General features: G+C 34.6%; 1 protein-coding gene across 12 annotated transcripts in view; it reads right to left on the bottom strand.

The window, feature by feature from the left end:
* The window catches only part of Kiaa0825 (KIAA0825 ortholog), a 420,702-nt gene that overhangs the window by 244,045 nt on the left and 155,289 nt on the right, over positions 1–21,368 (bottom strand). For all 12 annotated transcript variants that reach the window (XR_012449106.1, XR_012449105.1, XM_074077071.1 and 9 more), the window contains 3 exons: positions 20,809–20,999; positions 18,025–18,207; positions 7,935–8,045 (listed from right to left, as the gene is read on the bottom strand). Coding sequence is in view for 10 of the 12 variants with exons in the window: in XM_074077071.1 (XP_073933172.1) it covers positions 7,935–8,045; positions 18,025–18,207; positions 20,809–20,999 (485 nt within the window). In the remaining 2 variants the exon portion in view is untranslated. The remainder of the gene's footprint in view (positions 1–7,934; positions 8,046–18,024; positions 18,208–20,808; positions 21,000–21,368) is intronic.

Raw genomic sequence — 21,368 nt, 5'->3', positions numbered from 1 at the left:
TTCTAAGGTATTTAAAGTCTGATTTTAATTTTTAAAATAATATAACATTTCAACCACCAGTTTTGGGCTCTCTCCAAAGTCCTAATCTAGTACCTGAGTCAGTAAGACACTAGACTCCACTGAACCACTCAGTCATCCCTTTTGAGGAGTACAAGTTATCTCTCTGAAGCTGTTGACTATTATCATCCTTCTCCACCTGATAATACCTTGTTACAGCGAGTTCAAGAAAGGTTTTCTCTAGCATCACACTTCTGATAAGTGTAGAGAGTCAATGAGAAAGCAGTTCAATATTCTTCCACTTAATTACACTTGTAGTATGTCCTTTTAACATGTTTAGATAATTGATAAAATCTGCTGCTTTCTGAAACAGATAGCTCCTTACTAACCCAGCAGTTACAAGTGATTATTTAGTAAGCACTTAAGTGGTAAGTGCCTTGGAGGTACATTAGCACATTTAATCCTCATGATCGTCCCATGAGAGAGTTTCAGAAGTTAAAGGAAGAAGACATTTTAAGACGAAGGAATTAGACAATGGTACTGCATGGTATTTTCAAGTAGGTCAATAAGATTTTAGAGTATTTATGTCTCAACCTCCTCACCAAAATAGAAAGTGAAATTGAAGTTCACGTAAATTAACTCACTTTTCCAAGACCACAAAACCAAACAAGTATATAAATCCCATATTTTCAATGTGAAAACCTATAGTTGTTTTCTATTATCACATTGCTGGCTCCATTTCTGTGTTAATTATGTAATTCTTTCAGTCATAATAGAAAAGGAAAGATACAAAGCTTAAGATAGATAGGTATATGAAGTATCTAGTTCAGCTGGCATCTTTACTTCTTTCAGTAAGCGCACCATAGACACTGATTTCCCTGTGAAAATCAATTCAAAGTTCCAGCTTGTCCATCCACACTCTGAAACAGCCACTTAAGAGCTCTGGTGTTAAAAAGCTCTCATTACTCCTCCCCTGGCTGTAGGCTTTATCTCAACTCTTGGCATCTTATCAGCATAAAGCTCTCTGAGCTTTTTCTTTAGTCCTATGTAGCTGCCTGTCAGCAGCAGCTGGAAGACCAGTTCTTTTTGATCTCTTCACCCCACACCCTGTCTAGATTTTCTCTCCTAAGGATACTAAAAGTCACTTCCTCATCAAGATTATGTTTTCAATGCCTGAGCTTTACCACTCAAAATCAAATGTTCAAAATATTTGACAGGGCATTTATCTGATACAATACTACTGTGAACTCATTTGTTCATTCACTCATTTAGTCAAGTAATATTTACTGCCTGACTTCTATGAGCTACATGATGGAGACACAATAATCTCTATTTTTATATAATTTGGTGAAAGATACATATATAGCTTACATGATCATATAAAATAAAGATGAAATCACAATTATGAAAACTCAATTGAGGAAAGCAAAGGAGATGTAGTTAAAAAGCAAACTATTCTTTAGGGTTAAAGAAAGGCTTCCCTACGGAAGTCACATTTGAGCTGATATCTGAAGATAAGCTGATATTCATTCAGTGAAGAAGGAAGAGAGTTTAGGAAAGGGAAAAGCTTGTGTTTTTACAATCTGGGGGTAGAAAGGAGCACAGAGTGAGGAGGAAATGTAAAAGGCTAATGTGTGAAAAGCAGAGTTCAGAGGGTAGTGGATGTTAGAATGAATTTAAAGAAGCAGGCAAAAGTCACATATACATAGATATTATAGGCCATACCCATCTTATTCTTTTCATAAATTTAAAGGCACAGGAGAATTCATGGGAGGGTTGGAAGCTGTGGTATGATGTAATAAAATTGGAATTATGAAAATGAATTTGGGCTTGAGAAAATTATGTCTATACTTTGGAGAATACTGGAAATGGAACTCAATATGTACATGGGAGGAAAGCTAGAAGGACATTACAATGGTAAGGAGAGAGATGAAAGTGGTATGGATAATGGATTTTAGATGTTAACATTAATGAGATTTAGTAATGGATTGGAGATGTAGGAGAAAGGAAAAAAAAGGAGGCATCTACATTTCCTCCTAAGTATCTGACTTGTACAACTGGATAGACATACCATTAGCTAAGAGAGGGACTGACAAAAGAGGATCAGTCTGGAAAGAAATGTACTAAGTTTGGTTTTGGTCATGTTGACTTTGAGGCATCTTTGTTATCTCCATGTATAAAACGTCAAGAAGGTAGAAATGGAGCTGGCAGAGAGGATCAAGCAGTAGAGTTCCTGTCCAGCAAGTGTGAGGCCCTAAGTTCAAACTCCAGTATCACCAAAGAAAGAAAGAAAGAAAAAAAAAGTAGAATAACGCATTGATGTATGGCTGGTACCCCCAGGTCTATAGTCTTAGGAGAGAGTAAAATTAGATGTATGAATAGGAGCAGGCAAATAGGAAGCTCAGGAAGTCATAGGAATAATAATATCATTTTTAAAAAATGGTTATATAATAGAACACTAAAGGTATTCAATATTTCATGGGCAGGTTAAAGAAAATGCCCCATGAAGGAGAGAGAGAAATAGCAACTGGAAAAGAATATCTCAGGAAGAAATCAGAATATCTCAATATGAAAGAAGGGGACAATGGGATTGTATGAAGTGGTCCAATAGGTAACTTGTTTGTCTCAAACTTCATTACCTGCCTCTTCCCTCAGCATTAATGCCTAGTGCAGTAGCTTACATGGAGAAAGTTTATAAATGAATTTTTTGAAAGACTTAATGACTATATCCTGATGAAAATAAAATCAACTTACAAAAATCCATAGCCTTTCTATACACCAACAATGAACAAATTGAGAAAGGATACAGAAAAACAATTCCATTTACAATAGCCTCAAAAAAAAGTCAAATACCTAGGAATAAACTTAACAATGGATGTAAATGACCTCTACAGGAAGAACTATAAACCACTGAAGAAAGAGATTGAAGAAGACTACAAAAGGTGGAAAGATCTCCCATGCTCATGGATTGGCAGAATTAACAGTTAAAATGGCTATACTACCAAAAGCAACCTACATGGTCAATGCAATTCCCATCAAAATCCCAATGACATTCATCACAGAGATTGAAAAATCTACCCTTAAGTTCATTTGGAAACAAAAAAGACCACGATTAGCCAAGGCAATACTGGGCAAAAAGTGCAATGCTGGAGGTATCACAATACCTGACTTCAAACTATACTACAGAGCCACAGCAATACAAACAGCATGGTATTGGCACAAAAAACAGATATGAAGACCAGCGGAACAGAATAGATGACCTGGATATGAATCCACAGCTATGCCCACTTTATTTTTGACAAAGGTGTCAAAAACATACAATGGAGAAAAGACAGCCTCTTCAACAAATGTTGCTGGGAAAAGTGGTTATCTGCTTGAAAAAAACTCAAACTAGATCCATGCTTGTCCCCCTGTTCCCCCTGTACTAGTATCAACTCAAAGTGGATTAAGGACCTTATTATCAGACCCAAAACCTTGAGGTTAGTACAGGAAAGAACAGGAAATACACGGGAAATAATAGGTATAGGCAAGGACTTCCTAAGTAGAACTCAAGCGGCTCAGCAACTAAGACAAATGGGACTACATGAAATTAGAAAGCTTCTGTACAACAAAAGAAATGATCTCTAAATTGAAGAGACCACCCACAGAATGAGAGAAAATCTTTGCTAGTTATACTTCAGACAAGGGACTGATAACCAGAATATACAGGGAGCTCAAAAAACTAAACTCCCCCCAAATCAATGATGAACCAATAAAGAAGTGGGCAACTAAACTAAACAGAACTTTTCAAAGGAAGAAGTCCAAAAGTAAAAAAAAAAAAAAAAAAAAACACATGAAAAAATCTCACCATCCCTGCCATAAAGGAAATACAAATCAAAACCACACTAAGATTCCACCTCATTTCTGTTAGAATTGCTACCATCAAGAACACCACCATCAAAAAATGTTGGCAAGGATGTGGGGAAAAAGGAATCCTCATACACTGCTGGTGGGAATGTAAGCTAGTACAACTACTATGGAAAACAATATGGAGGCTTGTTAAAAAACTGACTACATATTTGCCATATGATCCAGCAATACCACTTCTAGGGACATACCCAATGGAATGTGACTCAAGTTATTACAAAGGCACCTGCACACCCGTGTTTATTGTGACATTATTCACAATAGTCAAGCCATGGAAACAGCCCAGATGCTCCACTACTGACCAATGGATTAAGAAATGTGGTATTTATACACAAAGGAATTTTTTTCAGCCATAAAGAAGAAAGAAATTTTGTCATTCGCAAGTAAATGGATGGAACTGGAGAACATCATCTTAAGCAAATTTAGCCAGGCTCAGAAGGACAAAAATCACATGTTCTCCCTCATATGCAAATTATAGACCTAAAACAAATGCAGTAATATTATTGGACATGGGTCAAACAGTAAGGGGAAAACACACATGGGAAGAATAGGGAAAGGGAAGGAAACCTAAAATTTGAATGTGGTTGATGTGTTCACTGTAGAGGAGCGAGTATAGTAATCTTAAACTGACAGAGGTCACTATGTGAAGGGGACTAGGAAGTAGTGAAGAGATTCTGGTAGAGAAGAACCAATTTGGGTTGTAATACACATGTGCATGGAAGCAATGCTAGGAATTTATCTGTATAGCTGTCTTTATCTCAAACTAGCAAAAATGCTACATTTTCTTATTATCTCTTATGTTTTCTCTTCAACAAAATTGGAGAACAAGAGGCTGGAACAAGTTCTGCGCAGAAGTGGGTGGTGGGGTAGGGATGGCCAAATAATGTATACACACTTAAGTAAATGAAAAAACTATAAAATAAAATTAAAATTAAAAAATGACTATATCCTGGTGAATTGAATAAATAAAAAACTGGGATAGGATAGCATATATGAAGGCAAAGGTAACTTAATATATTTAGGGAGGAAAAAATATATAAATCTAAAAATAGGCTTACATTAAGTAAAAACATAATAGAAGCAAAAAATGATAGAAAGAAATATCTATGCTTGAAAATGAATTGGCTGCAAATCAAAACATCATGTTGTCCTCATAAAGGAAAATGAGCAATATAAAATGAATGGACTGTTTACTCAAGCTGATTATGCTGCTTGGATTCAGTGTGCAGTTATGACCTACTTAGCAAAGGAAGACCTGAAAAATATTTGGAAATACTTAAAGAACCACATGAAGATGAAAGTTTAGAAAATAATAAAAAGCATTACAATGTAGCATACTTTAAGTGACAAAGATAATATTCTTTCTTAAATATTTATATGAAAGCACAGTATTGTGTCATACTATTAACCCCGAGATTGATATATTCTCCACATGCCTTAGTTTAATCTAGTCTGAAACTGATTACTCTTTCTAAATCAACTCCCATTGTTAGCCTACACCACTACTAGGGACCTTGAATGCAGTGTATTATCCTTACTGTTTTGAACTCATCATATAGAGGTTGTAGGTTAAACCAAAAGACAATCAAAGAAAATGGGTTTTCTTTTTGCTTTATTTAAAATTCATTCTTATTTTAATAAAATCAAGTTGCACTCGTGAGAAATTTGGAAAATGTAGATTAAAAAATTCTAGTGCAAACTCACCACCCAGAGATAAAATGTATAAATTCTCCAGTATATGCCTTTTCAATATTCGTTTTTTGACGTATTTTTGCAATGTGCTACAGATAGTAAGTAGCACAGCATAGGTCAGCACTTCTCAATTATATTCACTTTTTGATAATTGTTCCTCTCTTAGAAAACAAAGGTTCTCTCATCCAGAAAATTTGGTGAATCCGCAGATTAGATCCCTTCCCTCTTGAGACAAACACTATTTATCAGGGGCTACACAAAGTTGAACAAGACAGTCTTATTTGTGCAGGGGAGAGATTTTTCACACACACTGTTAACATCAATCTCAACTGCTTTCCCTTTGAAAGGTGGAGGTACAGTTGTCTAGAGCTTGCACTTTCAAATGGAACAGGCCCGGGTCATAGGCCTGACCTCCCAGCTTTGTTTCCTTTACAGAGTTGCTACCTATACATTGTCTTTCTCTCCATAAAGGAAGCACATGAATGCTTACCTTACAGAACCTCATGGAGGGCTAAGAGACAATGCATGGAAAGCCCTTTAGCACCATGTCTCATACACACCACTTCAAAAACCAGGCTTCTTGAATGATTTTATATTTGCTAACCTACTATTCCTGCCTAACTATAGATCACAATGATTTCCCTATGTCATTAAATTTTTTCAATTTATTGACCTCTTAGAAGTCTATCACTATGCCTTACCCTATAATTGATTCATCCAATAATGTACTATAAAAGTACTTATTCTCATTTTTTTCTTTTATAAATAATGTTTGCTGGATAGCTTCACATATAGAACTTTGTCAACATCTTTGTCATTGTAGTTGATTCCAAGACATGGAATTGCCAGTTAAAGGGCAAAGATATTTAAAACCTCTTGACACATATTACTAAACTGTCAGAAAGCTTACATTGAATTGGGTTTTCAATATAGGTTGAATAACCACTCCTCCACACCCCTGTAATCTAATCTTTCTGTTAGGATAATAGTAGAGCTTGTCTGCCAAACAGAAGCAGAAACATTTTATTGAATTTACATTTGCTGTAGGTATAGAAAAGAGAAGTTAAATTTAAGAATTAGCTAGTTGAAAGATACACTCATCTTCCAGTGACTTACAGCACCTCTAGCTGGGCTGGACTGAGCAAGCCTGGAGGTGAAAGTCTTACAAAGCTACACCTGATGAGGATAAGGTTTCCAAAGATAAAAGTCAGCAATGAAAATAAACTAAAACAAATGTGATAAATGGAGAACAAACATGTTTAGAAGCTTAGGAACTCAAAAAAATGATACAGGTTCTTTGCTTAGTTCACACTATAAAAGATCTAAAAGAGTTCACTAATTCCTCATGACATAAAAGTATATTTACATGTAAGATGGCAGAATATTGAAGGCATTCTGTTTCTTGAATTCAATTATGAGGAATTAATTGATGTGTTGTAAGTTTTAGGTGTAAATAAAGTAATAACAACATGTCTTTGAAAGTAAGGTCTATGTCCCATTAATTCTTGGATTCTCCATTACCTATATGGAAACAGGCACATATCAGCAGGCAGTAAGTATGTATTTGCTGTGTCTATAGAGACTATTGTGTATAAGGTTTTCATGCCCTGTATTTATGGGGAGATTCTTATTCCTCAAGGGAGAGAAACAGTCAACTTCAATGGTAAAATCACTGGTAATGTATTTCCAAGATGAATCAAGAATGCATGGGGATTAATGATATCTCCTGTAGCTATATGTGATATTTTTATTCCCAGGTATCAAGGAAAGACATTTTCCAATGATATATTCCATGAAGAATCAAGCTGCCATTCTACAAATGCCACAAAATGTCATCAGATTATTCTGGAAGTATATTGCACATCTTAAATGATTTTTTGGTTTTAAAATGGTGTTAATTAAATAATAAAAATGAAAGATCCCTTCATAATTATAAAAGTTACCCCTCTCTCAACTTTCTAACCACGGCTCTGAGTTAAGTTAAATGGATTATCCACTTTTGCTATCTATATCTGATAATTAGCTGGAGAACTGTCAAATCCTCAGTCATAGATCAAGAAGAATAAATTTTTAAATGACTAGGCAATTAGCTAAAATGGAACCAAATTCCAAAATTTCATTGTTTTGCACTATATCACTAAAGCTATGAGTTAGTGAAATGATTATGAGGGCTGTGCGTTGAATCCTTGAGCTCAAAAAAAGAGAAATCATATTCTTTACTTATCTGACTTATTACTGAAACTTCTAAGTTCCTTTTGTAAGATGCATTTTCATAAACAAATCAATGTTTCTAAAGGAATCACAGAATTACAGATAATATGGCATTTAGAGGTTCTCACCTGAGTAATGAAGGGTAGAAATGTGATATGCAAGAAACCCAATGTAATGGTTGGTTGAAGAATGCTTTTAAGGAACCTGAAGCAGAGTCATCCAGGCCATGCTGAAAAGTCCTAAGGAAACAGATATAATGATTTCAGAATATTTAGGAAATACTATGAGGACCATTGAAATAACTTTTAAGTTTTACTAAATGCTCACTAAATGATTTTTTTAATATAAAACAGTATTGTGCTAGTGTAGACAATGTACCCACTCCACCCTCTCAGAATTATGTTAGTATGCAATTCAAAGGCCATGAGACAAGTCAGTAGTGCCACAAAAAACATGAGTTGAGAGGATCTTTATGAATCTCTATAACCTCTATATATGTGTTTAGGCCCTTATGAGTATAGAAAATTAATTATAAATTCTCATTTGTTGCTTAGTATATATAAATCACTTTAGCCACTAAAAAGATCTGCCTCACATTAAACACTTCTACATTAATAACCAAGTGTTTATTGGATGCAGGTTGAGGTAGGTGCAATGGGATATAATATTACTACTCACAAGAGACACAAGTAGCACTCCTTATACTTTCTTTGCGATTTATTGTCAACAAATTTTATAATATTGGTTTTAAAATATTAACTGGTAATGATATCGTTATATCTTCCCAAAGGGTAGGAATTGTTACATAGAGGTTCACAAAGAGCCTAACTCTCAACTCATAACTTTGAGGGACTGAAACTATTTGAAATAAACCTAAAGAAAAGCACCAAATAGGAATTTGGATTTACTGATCTAGTATATACAAGAGATATCTGGTTTGAAGATGTTGCTGTGGAAACTATCAGCATAATGGTAAAACCATGAGAGTGGATGAATTCCCCCCCAAGAAAAAGTGTAGAGTGAAAAGATGGTCAAGGACAGATCTTTGAAATACATTAGCATTTAATGGTAACATGAGAAAAAGAAGCATCCAAATGAAACCAAGCAGGAAGACTCAGAAAAGTAGGCAAAGAGCCAGGAGACAATAATGTTGGCGAAGCCAAGGGAAGGGAAAATGACCGATAATGTCTGCAGAGAGATTTGTAAAAAGAAAAGGAGTCTACTGGAGTTAGTGACTGGGTATGGGTAAATGGCTTTGGCCTGACTTGTTTCGATGATGAGCACAGAAGCCCAGCTGCAAACACACTGAGTGAATGGTAGGTTAAAAAAAATAAAAGTAGAGACAATGAACTCAAATTATTTATTATTATTATTTATTATTTATGTTTCCCTAAACACAGTAATCAAGGAGGAAGAGTTTTAATACAGGAGATGCTTAGAGAAATGAGCCATGACACAGGAAGAATATTTAAAAGACAAGGATCATGGAATAGGTGGAAAATATTATCAGGAGTTTAGGAAAAAAGATTTGCTTTAGGGCTGGGGGTGTGTGGCTCAAGTGGAAAAGCACCTGCCTAGCAAGCACATGGCCCCAAGTTCAAGCCTCAGTACCACACACACACACAATTGCTTTAGTTGGGAAAAGAAATCCATTGATCAGAGACCAATAAAGGGATGGGGATGTAAGTAAGGATTAAAATAATGATTATGAAAGGATGTGAGAAGTAAAAGTGCATTTATTATGGTCTGGATTTTCTCAGAAGTGCAGGATCCAAGATTCTCTGCTAACAAAACTGGGATGGGGCAAGGTCAGGGGGTTGACCAAAGTTGAGAAGGATGGGAGGAGGAGCAGCTGCCCAGAGAGTGGACAAAGAGTGGGGTTGTTAACAGGTACAAAAGGATTGCTTAGTGTACCAGAGTCTGGATAGAGAGGTCATCAAAGTGAGAGTGCAGAAAAGGGACATGTAAGGGATGTCTCTAGCAAGGGAGTTAGGAAGAGGAGGATGCTGCAGCAAGGGTTTAGAGAGAGAGGCAGTCTCAAAGAAAGTGACAGGGGCTAGGTACAATGGTTCATACCTATAATTCCAGCTACTTGAGAGGCACCGATTGGGAGAATCATGGTTCAAGGTCAGCATGGGCAAAAAATTGGTGGGACAGACTGGGGGGAAGAGATAGGACAAGAGGTGAAGTGCTTGATGAATGAGTGGGAGGGACTGGAGACACACAGTATCATAGCTTTTACCTACTTTCCTACTACTTTGAGCCCTTGCGTAAATACCCATCTGTCCAGTTATGGGGCCACTTCTTTTCTCCCAAAATGAATACCTTATCTACATTGTCCTTTCTGTCATGTTAGCTAGTTCATAGATTGTTCTACCTTGAAACGTGCTCTAAGTCTTTCCTGACCACTCTGTCTAAAATATGTTCCTTCTCACCACCTCTCAATGGTCTTTGCTTTGTTTGGGATTTAACTCTACTTTAATTCTTTTACTGTTACTTTTTTTTTTTTTTGTCTGCTCCATACCCAAAGTGTAGGGTCATAGAAGATCATTAAGAAGCAGTATGTGGGCACATACAGAAGTGATGGAGTCAGATTGCCTGGGTTAGTATCTTGGCTGTGCTTTTTTATTAGATAAGTAATATTGCTTGACAATTTATTTACCTCAGTTTTCCCATTTGTAAAATGGGATTGATGGCTCAGTGTGAAGACTCTGAGAGGTGAGGCATATAAAGGATTTAGCAAAGTGGTCAAATACAGTGAGGGCCAGCATAGGTGAGGTGTCAGTTATAAATGCTTCTTCCAAAGGTGTATGATTATCTGAAAACTGGTGTGAAATTCCTAATAATCTAAATAGTTGCCTAGTTACAGTTTTACCCTCAAGACTAGAAGAAATAATGGAAGATCTAATATAATGGAATGGTTAATTGGTGCTCAAATTTCTTAGACTGCAAATGAAAGACAACACAGTATTTACTTGGACATTTCTGCCAGGACCTAAACTCTTTTAGTCCACCTACAGTTTTCCAGTTGCACTGGTAATGGGAAGGTTATTCGGCTATAAGAGATGTTATGGCAGATGTTTATGGTCTCAGAGGGGGTGGGATCTGTATGAGCATTTAATTCCACAGCAAGATCCCAAATTAGTTTCATTATTCTAGAGAGTATAACAGGGTAAAAATTGGCCCACAAGCCTCAATGGGGGAATGAAATTATGAGCTAGCTATTAGATAACCTCTAATGATGTTTTAGTATAGAGTTAAATGAGAGGATGCTCTGAATAATTCATAGCAGAAGGCAAAATACAATTGGATGAAGCATAGCATTATATTTTCCACAAGAACATAAAAGAATTTTGATATAGCAAGTTTAAATACTTTAAAATGTAAATAACTGCTTATAGTTTGAAACAGAATGTATTTCTTTTCCTTTCCAAATTTGCAGACTGTAAACAAAGGTGGCTTTTCTTTGGGGGAGAAAGTGAATTGAGGAGAATTCTTTGCCTCTGTTCTTCCTCTGGCCTCAGTGAGCCACACCCCCTCCCTCTCATTAACACCTCTCTGCCTCTGGGCTTGACCACACCATAAAGCTTCAGCACTCTATCCTATATTCATTTGCTTCTGGTTCTCTGATCTATACGCATGCTACTCTCTTTAATTCTGTGACAAAACCAATTGTTTCTTGGGCTTCTGTAGCCAGCTGCTGGAATGAAATAAATTCACAAGTGAAAACTAAAAGACTTAGATGAGTTTATGCTTTCCTTGTGCCACTCTGAGTTTGGTTGCCCTCCCAGCAGAACTTGTTCTCATGATGTTAAAGGGATAAAATTTCACAGTGGATGGAATTAAGGTAGCCCAAAGATGGATGCAAGCTCCATGGGGGTGGAGGAGTCAGGTCTGTCTTCTTGTATCATCTATACACACCATGGTACCTAGGCCACTGGAGGTAATCAGTAAATAAAAATAACAAGAGAAGACCACAACCTCAGAAGGAGAATTCTTTTGAAACTGAACTTTTGAGATAGCACTGGAACACGTGATAACTAAGGGCATGTGAGTCTTTTTCACAGCCCTGAAATCAAAAACAGTTATAAATATGCAGAAGAAACTAAATTCAACCACTTCATGGTTGTTTGGTTTTGTTTTTTTGGTGGTATGTGGTTTGAACTTGATCTCAGGGCTTCAGCTCTAGGTAGGTAAGTGCTCTACCACTTGAGCTATGCCCTCAGTTTCCACTCAAGATTTAAGTAGAATCCTGTCACTGCTATTTTTTTTTTTAAGTGATATTCATGAGTTCAGGGCTAGCCTAGGCTATACAGAGAAACTTGCCTCAAAAAAAAAAAAATAGCAAGAAGCAACAAATGAAGAATGTTATGTTTGGGGCCAAATGTTGTTGTTTAAATGTCAGTATGTGAGAGAACTCATTGCAGTAAAATATACTTCCCTACATGTCTCCTGCCCACTGGCTTGAATTTCTAATAATGAAAAAAAGCTCTCTGAGGTTAGAAAATGATGATTTTTTTTTAAGTTAGAAAATGACTAGGACAATACTTGGTCCACAGAAAATACATGGCGAGGAGGAGGAGGAAGAAGAAGAAGAGGAGGAGGAAAGGATGAATAAAAAGCATTGTCAGATCCTGTTTAGCAGAGAGGAAGGTGAATTTGGAGGCCATGTGTGAAGGACACACAGTCAAGGGACTGGTTGAAAACAGGACATAAGATGGAGAGAGAAAACAGACTGTACCCCAGGGCATAGCAGAAACCAGTCTAAGATTCAGGGCATAAACCATCTCCAAAACTAATGACTTTTTTTTGTTTTTTAATCTTATTAGGGCCCACATATAAGGTTTTTGATTTTTCTGGTGGGTTTTTGTTTTTAAAGATACTTTCCTCAAAAAGTAATATTTAGAAGGAGGTATTCAGAGGGGTCTATCTCCTTTTAAACAAAATGGCTAAGATAAGAAATTTGACTTTCTGGATAATTTCATATTCTGCCAAACACTTTTTACTTTTCACATTTAAAATATTTTTATTTTTATTTCCATTCAATCTATTTTTTGAGACACTGCCTTATTAAGTAGTCCAGGGTGGTCTTAGACTCACAATCCTCCTGCCTCAGACTCCTAAGTGCTGGGATTACAGCATGTACCATCACACCAAGACAACCTATATTCATTTTTAGTAGCTTTATTAAGATATATAACTCACAGAATTTACACATTTAAAATGTACAATTAAATGGTTTCTGCTATATTCACAGGGTTGCATAACCTTCATCACTATCTAATTTTGGAGCATTTCATATCACTAAAAGTAACTCTGTACCCATTAGCAGTCCTGGTTTCCCTCTCCTCTCAGTCCCTAGCAACCAGTAATACACTTTCTGTCTGTATGGATTTGCCTACTCTGGATATTTCTAATGAAGGTAATAAACATATATGTTCTCTTTGGTCTTCTTTCACTTAGCATAATGTTTTTGAGGATCATTCCTGTTGTAGCATGTTTCAATAAGTCATTCATTATCATTGTTAAATAATATTTCATTCTACACATATGTCATGTTTTGTTTGTTCATTCAAATGCCCACTGATGGACATTCGAGTTGCTTCCACTTGGTACCATCATGAAAAATGCTGCTATGAACATTCCTGTATAAGTCTTTGTGTGGACATGTGCTTTTATTGCTGGGTCATAAAACCATCCGTTCAACATTTGACATAAACGAACTGTATACTTGACATTTTGAGGAACTGCCTGCTTTCTGAGTGGCATCAGCCATTCCTGAGATATGAAAAGTCAAGGTTTAATTGCAAATATTTTGTTTTCTGAGAAACAGTGAACTTAAAAAAATAAGCTAAGGCCATAGTCTCAAATGATTCAACATTAGTTTGGTTTCCAAACTGCACTATAGACATAGCAGTTTGAAGACCCTGGAGTTTAGTGACCCTCATAAGCCTTGTGAGTTATTGCAAGTGGACCCCAACATAAGTCTCCACTCCTTGGCTTAGTGAGCAACACTGCACTTTTTTTCTGATGATTCTAGACTTTTGGTAGGTTGGCACTTGCACTGCAATCTCACTTTTCTATACTATTAAATGTTGGGATAGTCAGCTTTCAAAGTTTCTACGTTTAAGAGATTTGATATGGTGCATCAAAACATTTTGAGACTATATGTTTACTATTTAGTTTTAATATTAAAATTTCTATCAGACTTTCCTAAATTTCTTGGAGACAGCTTAACATCTGGCTTACTGTTAGATCCCTTGTGCTTAATCATAGGAGGCAACAATGTTTTTGAATCAAAATCAAATTGTATTTACATAAAATTCTGAGAGCCAAGATTTTCTGGGGGCAGAGGAGAGAACCTGGGGATTGAACCCAGAGCTTCACACATACCACAGAGCCACACCCCTAACTACTTTAGGAATTAATTTTTAAATTGCCAAGTAGGAACTAAAGCTAAAAGTCTACACAAGCAAAATGCAGCTTAAGAAACCATTGTGTGTAAACGTGCATGCCAGTATACACATTAACTGCCTTTACAAAAAACTACAAGTGATAGCATTTTGGAAAATACCTGGTGAATATTTTATATTTCAGCAGGTCTCTCCCTGGAGGACAAATCTAAAGTACTCCTTTTACAACATTCTACCAGAAATCTACAAAGGCAAGTTAAAAAAAAAGAACACTCATTTTTGTGTGTTTCACAAAACAGGTTCCATTCTTTGTGAAAAGATTTTAAAATCATGTATTCCTGCCCTGGGATTCAGTGGTTCTACACTCAGCTCAGAATGGAAAACACATTCCGTTTATCTGTCACAACTACTTGAAACAAAAGCAGTCACCTTCTAAAAAGGCATATCACATAGAGTGACAAATGGCAGGAATGGTTTATAAAAATTCGATGCTATCAACATCCGATTGTTACTTTTCACCAGTTCCTCAAGCATATGGTTTAATTTTTTAACATGAAATAGAGACAATTTTTTTCTAAAATGCTAATAATATGACAACCTCATATCCCAGCTGTGAAGTGAAGCTTGGTAAGTCAATACAGTTCTCACAAAACACATGCGTTTCTCCCTAGTTGGGAAGGAACACACTGCCCTGTAGATTTCCTTCCTCAACAGAAAGCAACTTAACTTCCAGGAAAACAATAATAAAATTTCAATCAAGGTGGAAGGATAAAATTTGTGAATGTTTTTTAATTTGAAAAAATATTTTAAAAGATGAAAGTATATTTAGACTATTACTCATGCCTGTGCTTGCTCACATTATCTATGTTGTGTATTAAGAAAAACAAGAGGTAGTGCTTGGTGTAAAATGTTCTGTAATCCTGGCTGAAATTAGCAACTTAAATTTGTCAAATGAGGTTACAGTGCAATATCTAAAGCACAAATCAGAGATTTGAGTACTTGCATAGTTGCTTTAAAAGTTTCAAAAGGCCATAGGTTAATAATAATGAATGTATGTTACATTATTGTTATTAAAATATGCAATCTGTGATAATTTATTTGTTTTACAAATGCACTGGGGGTTAACATTTTTCAATTCATCTGTGACAAACCATGAAATTCAATATTGCTCCCCATGACCAACCCATGAAATTTGAAAACTTTGTTCCTGATTTTCACAGGGCCTTCCTTTTAGATGAAGTGACCCATTGAACTGAGAGCATAGCACTTTTTTCATCTATGGTCACTTAGTTTAATTTCCTAGGATTTATTGTGGGCTTCAGATTTAAGCTTTTTACAATTATGAACAACTATGTATATAATCTCAGCCTTATGGTGATTCATCTCACTGTTTCTTCCCCTTTCTGAAAGAATTTTTCCATTTCTAAAATTAGTTCTGAACTTGAGTTGTTAGAAGGAATAACCTGAAAAAAAAAAGATGGGTTGTTGAAAGTCAAAGAATAGGTGAAAGTTACAGGGAAACTGAAATCAAGGTTGTTAATTATGTTAATTACTCCTAGAATACCTAACACAAAAGTCTTAAATTTACCGAAAATAAAATTTTGAATATCACCCTTACCAGAATGCTAAAGAAAGGAACATTTTAGCCTAAGAAATAGAAATATTATGTGAAATTATTATTACCCAATAAACTAAGAATCTAAAATTATTTAGCCTTTCAATATAAAAGTGACAAGTTTGGAGAGGTATAAAATGAAATTATATTAATGTTTTAATTATAAGACCCATCCCAATTTCTATAACATTTAGTTAATTTGAACCAAATTAACTAGAAATCAATATGTCAAAAATTTTAGATTTCTCTCTTATTTACCTGTCAAATATTTTAACATTTTTTTCAAATGTGATCACTTATATCTGTTTCCACTTGTCTTTACTAATTGAGACATTAAAACCTAAATGGTGAAAGTGCAAATCTATGGCAGGTTTAATGAAAGTGTGTAGTGATTATGTTTCTTTCAGAATTGGGCATATTTTAGCACCATTTTTTTAAAAAAGATTTTTATTAGAGCAAATTGCAATATATAAAATTAAAAACTAAAAAATATTTTATTAGAGCAAATTGCAATATATAAAATTAAAAACTAAAAAATATTTTTTGACATGTAAATTTGTCATTTTCATTTATTTAAACACTGAGAAACACAGAAATAAATAAAATATCTCCATAGTCACAAAAACAGATCTTGCAAAATCCAGAGATTAATACCCGGTGTAACAGACAAAGTTACACAAAGTATGGATTTCCAGTTCAGACAACATTAAAAATAATATTTAGAGATGATTGCTGGAAGCACACCATTTTATAACATCAACATATGAACAATTATTGAGCACTATTTGGCATTTCTTGTCTAAAATACTTTGCATGCATTAACTTCTCACATCAATAGCAAGACACAGATGTTATTATTTCTTTCCATTTTAATGATAATGAACTTGAGGAACAGAAAGGAATTGTAATTTATCCCAAGTCACACAGCTCTAAATGATGTTGCTAGGATTTAAACTAGTCAATCTTAATACAAAACTCATCCTTAAAGGCATGACATTCCATCATTTTTCTGATAATGAAAGAAGTAATAATTTGTAGTCTGAAATAGAGATGAAATAATGAAATGCATACTAAAAATACAAATTATGGAAGGGACAAACTGCTAAAATATAAACAAAAACTAGTATATTTGGTATATTAGGTGTAATTAAACAGAAATTCTTTTAGCAAATTGCTTTTCCCTGACTGTATTTCATGGCAGGACTAAGTTTCTTAATTTGCTGACCATAATTTTTTTGATATATGATATGATATAGAGATGTTTCCATTGCAAGAGATGCTGTGATTATGTAAGTGTCTATAAAGTACCTAGCACAATGATGGGCGTACCTTTTGTATCTAACACATGGTAGCTACTACTACCAGTTGCTTGTTAATGACAATGTGACATGAAATATGCTCAAATTCTAATCTTAAGATTCAAATCGCTCATGCAGTTTTTCATGACATATCACTCAGAATGATTATAATATATACTTTGAATCTTTTATACAGAAGTATACAAAAATGTGATCAATACTCTTTTATTTTGTTTGTTTTTTCACCTCCAAATATATTGGAGGATAAACTAAAATGAGGAACTAAAATAATTCTAGGTTTGTATTCATCATTAATAAGGAGCCGTCTGTTTAAGAATGTATTCTAACATGCAGACATAGTGAAAAATGCTCACAGTAAACATAAATTGCCATATCAGAAGCCAACTGTTTATATGGTACATGGTCAGAGTATTTACTATAACATATATTATTTTAAAACATTAAAACACAGGACTGGATGTGTGGCTCAAGCAGTAGAATGTCTGCTTTGTTAGTGCAAAGCCCTGAGTTCAAACTTTAGTCCCACCCTCCCTGCCAAAAAAAACAAAACACAACCCTAAGACTACAAATCCATTAAAATACTTTGCTCATATATCTCAAAAAGTGAAGCTTAAAATATTCCTGATTCTGCTGGAACCTTATCAACAGAATGGGATTGACCAATAGTGACATAGTATATCTGGGGCATTCCACATTGCTTTGGGAAGTTAGAAACCCCTGTTGGTGTGTGTTAGTTTTATAAAATGTCACAATATTAAAATGCACTTCCAAAAAATTCTACTTGGTACTTAATTCATCAAGGGTCATGAAAACAACTTCATTAAATACATTATATTGTCATAGCTAAAAATAAAATACATTTGATACTTACTTATATAATTCTGTTAGCGGTGAAGTCAGAATGACTAATGTCGTAAATAGATTATTACAATGGGTATGAATTTTTAAAATTTTATTATCTTTATACATATGAGGATTCAAAAGTTCCTGTACAGATGTACAAACTGACCATAGCATGTTCTCAGTACATATTAAAATTGTTGTGACATCGAGTCTATTGGAAAGAAAAAAAAATCATGTTAAACAAAATAATCTTTCTGTTTGGCTCGTACACTTTCACCCATATCTCTGTACTAAGCATATGTAAGATTTGGTTAGATCAAACCAGAAAGCATCAAACACATCTTCTGAGTTTCCAGGTGCTAGATGACCCATAATACCTTATCTTTAGGGATGGTGAGGTCCGTCATAGTGTTCTACCAATGCATGCTTTCGATGTTTCCTTCACATTATCAGGATTCTATTCTAGAAACTCAAAGAGAAGCTATTTGGAAAGAAAACTTTGCTATTACACATACAAAGATGCATACAGCATGCATATATATATGTGTGTGTGTGTGTGTGTGTGTGTGTAATAGCATATGTATACATATACATGCAAGGTTAAATTTCATAGAAAATGCTCCTCCTCATCCATGTATAAGCTGTCGAAAGGAAGTCACAGTGTTGGGTAATACGTTCTCTCAGCAAATGGGATATAAGAAGAAGGGACAACAGAATCCCCAATGGTGATACTGCTAGTTTCAGAAATTTCTAAGGTTAAGTAAGCTTGTGGAAAATGTGGTATATTACTTATCTTATTCATAAACTCACTTCTTTGTTTCCATTTTTCATGAGTTTTTTATTTTTATAATTTAAAGTATATTTTTTTAATTGATACATAGTATATACATATATATGTATATATATATATATATATATATGGGATGCAGTATGATTTTTTGACACATGAATACAATGTATAGTGATCAAATCAGGATAACTGGCCTATCACCCTACATACATATCATTTCTTTGTGTCAAGAACATTCAAAATTACTAATTATCTTGAAATATTCAATTAATTTTTGCTAACCATGGCTATCTAAATGTGCTACGGAATATCAAAATGTATTCCTCCTCTCAGCTGCAATCCTGTACTCGTAAGCTGTGCTCTCTCTCCTTCTCTTTCCCCATTTCTTGAGTTCTAATAGGATCTCAAGAATATGTTTAAACATTTTTTGATATATGACTAAAGTGAACTGGCCTCCATTAATTTTCTCTCTTTTTTTCACTTAAATTTAGAATTAAAGAAATACAAGATGGAAATTTAAAAGTGATGAGAAAAATAAGTTTGGGGAGATTTTTAAGTAACAGGTCTTAGATGTACATGTATAATAAATTTGTATATATAGATAATCTATAACACACATGTGGCTAAATGACATATAGAGGCTACTAGAATACTAAAAAGCATCAATCATCACCTTCAGAATGGTTTAATTTTAGTTTTCATTCACTTTTTGTAATCATTAAATTAACAACTATTATTCCAAAACATATACACATAATCTGATTTCCACAATAATTATGGTTTAAGATCATTCATATAAAAATACTTATATATTTTGTTTATAAAAATAGAAGCAATAATACTAGCTTTGCATGGCAGTTTTGCGCAGCCATATAGAAAATAAAAACCAAAAGTCTCTATAGTACAGTTTATTAATGGAATATACTGCCTATTTCATGTGCTAAGAGTAAATCTGATTTCAGAAATATGTATATGAGTGCCACTTCATAGTCAAAAGTGACTTATGCTCCATAAGAAAAAGAATGAAGGTATTCTTTGCTCTGAAAAAGAATTTTCCATCTATTCTTCAGAGTTCAGTTCTTTAAAACAGCTTGATCAGTAATTCAAACCAGCCTGTGCAAAATACCGTATTTATGAAACACTGCAGCAGGACCTAAATGCCCTTCAAATTGCAGCATTCTTTACAAGAACATGATCAGGAAATGATTCTTCCTGCCAAAAGGGAAAAAAGAAAAAAGAAAGAAAAAGAAAAACCAAGTCTCATGTCTGTAGAGTCTTCCTAAAATATATCTGAAAAACTGTTTTCTGCCTAAAAGACAGGTTTTAATCACATTAGACAAAGTATTTATAAAACAAAAACCCTCTCCTCATATAGATCATTGTTGTCATGTAAGTCCATTTGTATAATATCCATTGCCTAAATAACTCATGCAATTGCACTATCATTCAGTCTTCTATTTAAAACCTAGAGACTGTTGTTCCTCATTTGGTGATTTCACATTTTCTTAAACTGGCTTTTAGTAAAAGAAAAGAAAAGAAAGAAAAAGCAGAAACAGGGAATCAGAATATATTAAAAACAAAAATGATTAGACAAAGCAGTTTCCTTTAAAGGCTAAAAAAAACCCCTAAAATCCCTTGGTTGCCTAGAAGCTCAAAGTCAAATTAACTGCTCCATCACAGCATGGTTGCTTTTTTCTCCATTTCAGGACCTTAATTTTCTCTCTTTATCTTATTAACCTTTGTGTATATGTGTCCTAGATTACAAGACATCTTGAATCATTTCATAGAAACAAATGGGGTCTATATACAATTTTAAGAAGAAAAAAAGAACAAAGTTATTTTGATTCAAGTTCCACATTTCCACTAAAATACCTCAGGTGAATTGAATCCGATTTCCTTTCAGATGTTAGAAACATGTTAAGTATACAAGGAGTTTTGTCATGAGATTCAGAATTACATTCTGCTTTTACCAACTGATGAAAAAATTTTCTTGAATAGCAATAGTTTCAGAACTTCAATTACCTTATCTGTGGAGTTCTCTTATAACTGGGATGGGCCCGAGCATATCTGGAGGCCAGTAGACCCAAAGATTTCTCCAGCACTTCTGCCAGAATCTCCTGGGCTAACTTTGGGGGCAGTATGGTCCAGAGATCATGATGAAGAGTCCAGTAGAAATAATGCCACATCTGGAGTGAGAAGGAACATCTTTCCCCCTGGCAAAACCATCACATGTTAAACAATAGAATCCATCTTCCAAAAGGTCAGTTTGCTTCCTGTAAACCTAATTAGTTCAGTCTGAGGAAATAGCTGGATATTCTGACACACTAGATAACCAAGAGAGATTTTTGACAAGATGTTAAACATCTTTATTGACAAAGGAACATATGTTTTATTTCAATTATGAGATCAGATATTCTAGTGCAAATTCAGACCACAAGCATTTAACGTAGCCTATCTTTGGTTTACCTATTCCTGGCCTAGGGTTTAAAATTGACTTGTAAACAATCAGCTTTGCAGTTGCTAAACAAGTGGTGCTAGCCAGTTTAAGATCATGGACCCATTCTTCTAAAATTAAAATCTGC

This window comes from Castor canadensis, chromosome 6, assembly GCF_047511655.1.
Source record: "Castor canadensis chromosome 6, mCasCan1.hap1v2, whole genome shotgun sequence".
Lineage (NCBI taxonomy): Eukaryota > Metazoa > Chordata > Mammalia > Rodentia > Castoridae > Castor > Castor canadensis.
Note: the sequence above shows the minus strand (reverse complement) of the source record. Positions and strands in the feature narration are given on the sequence as shown.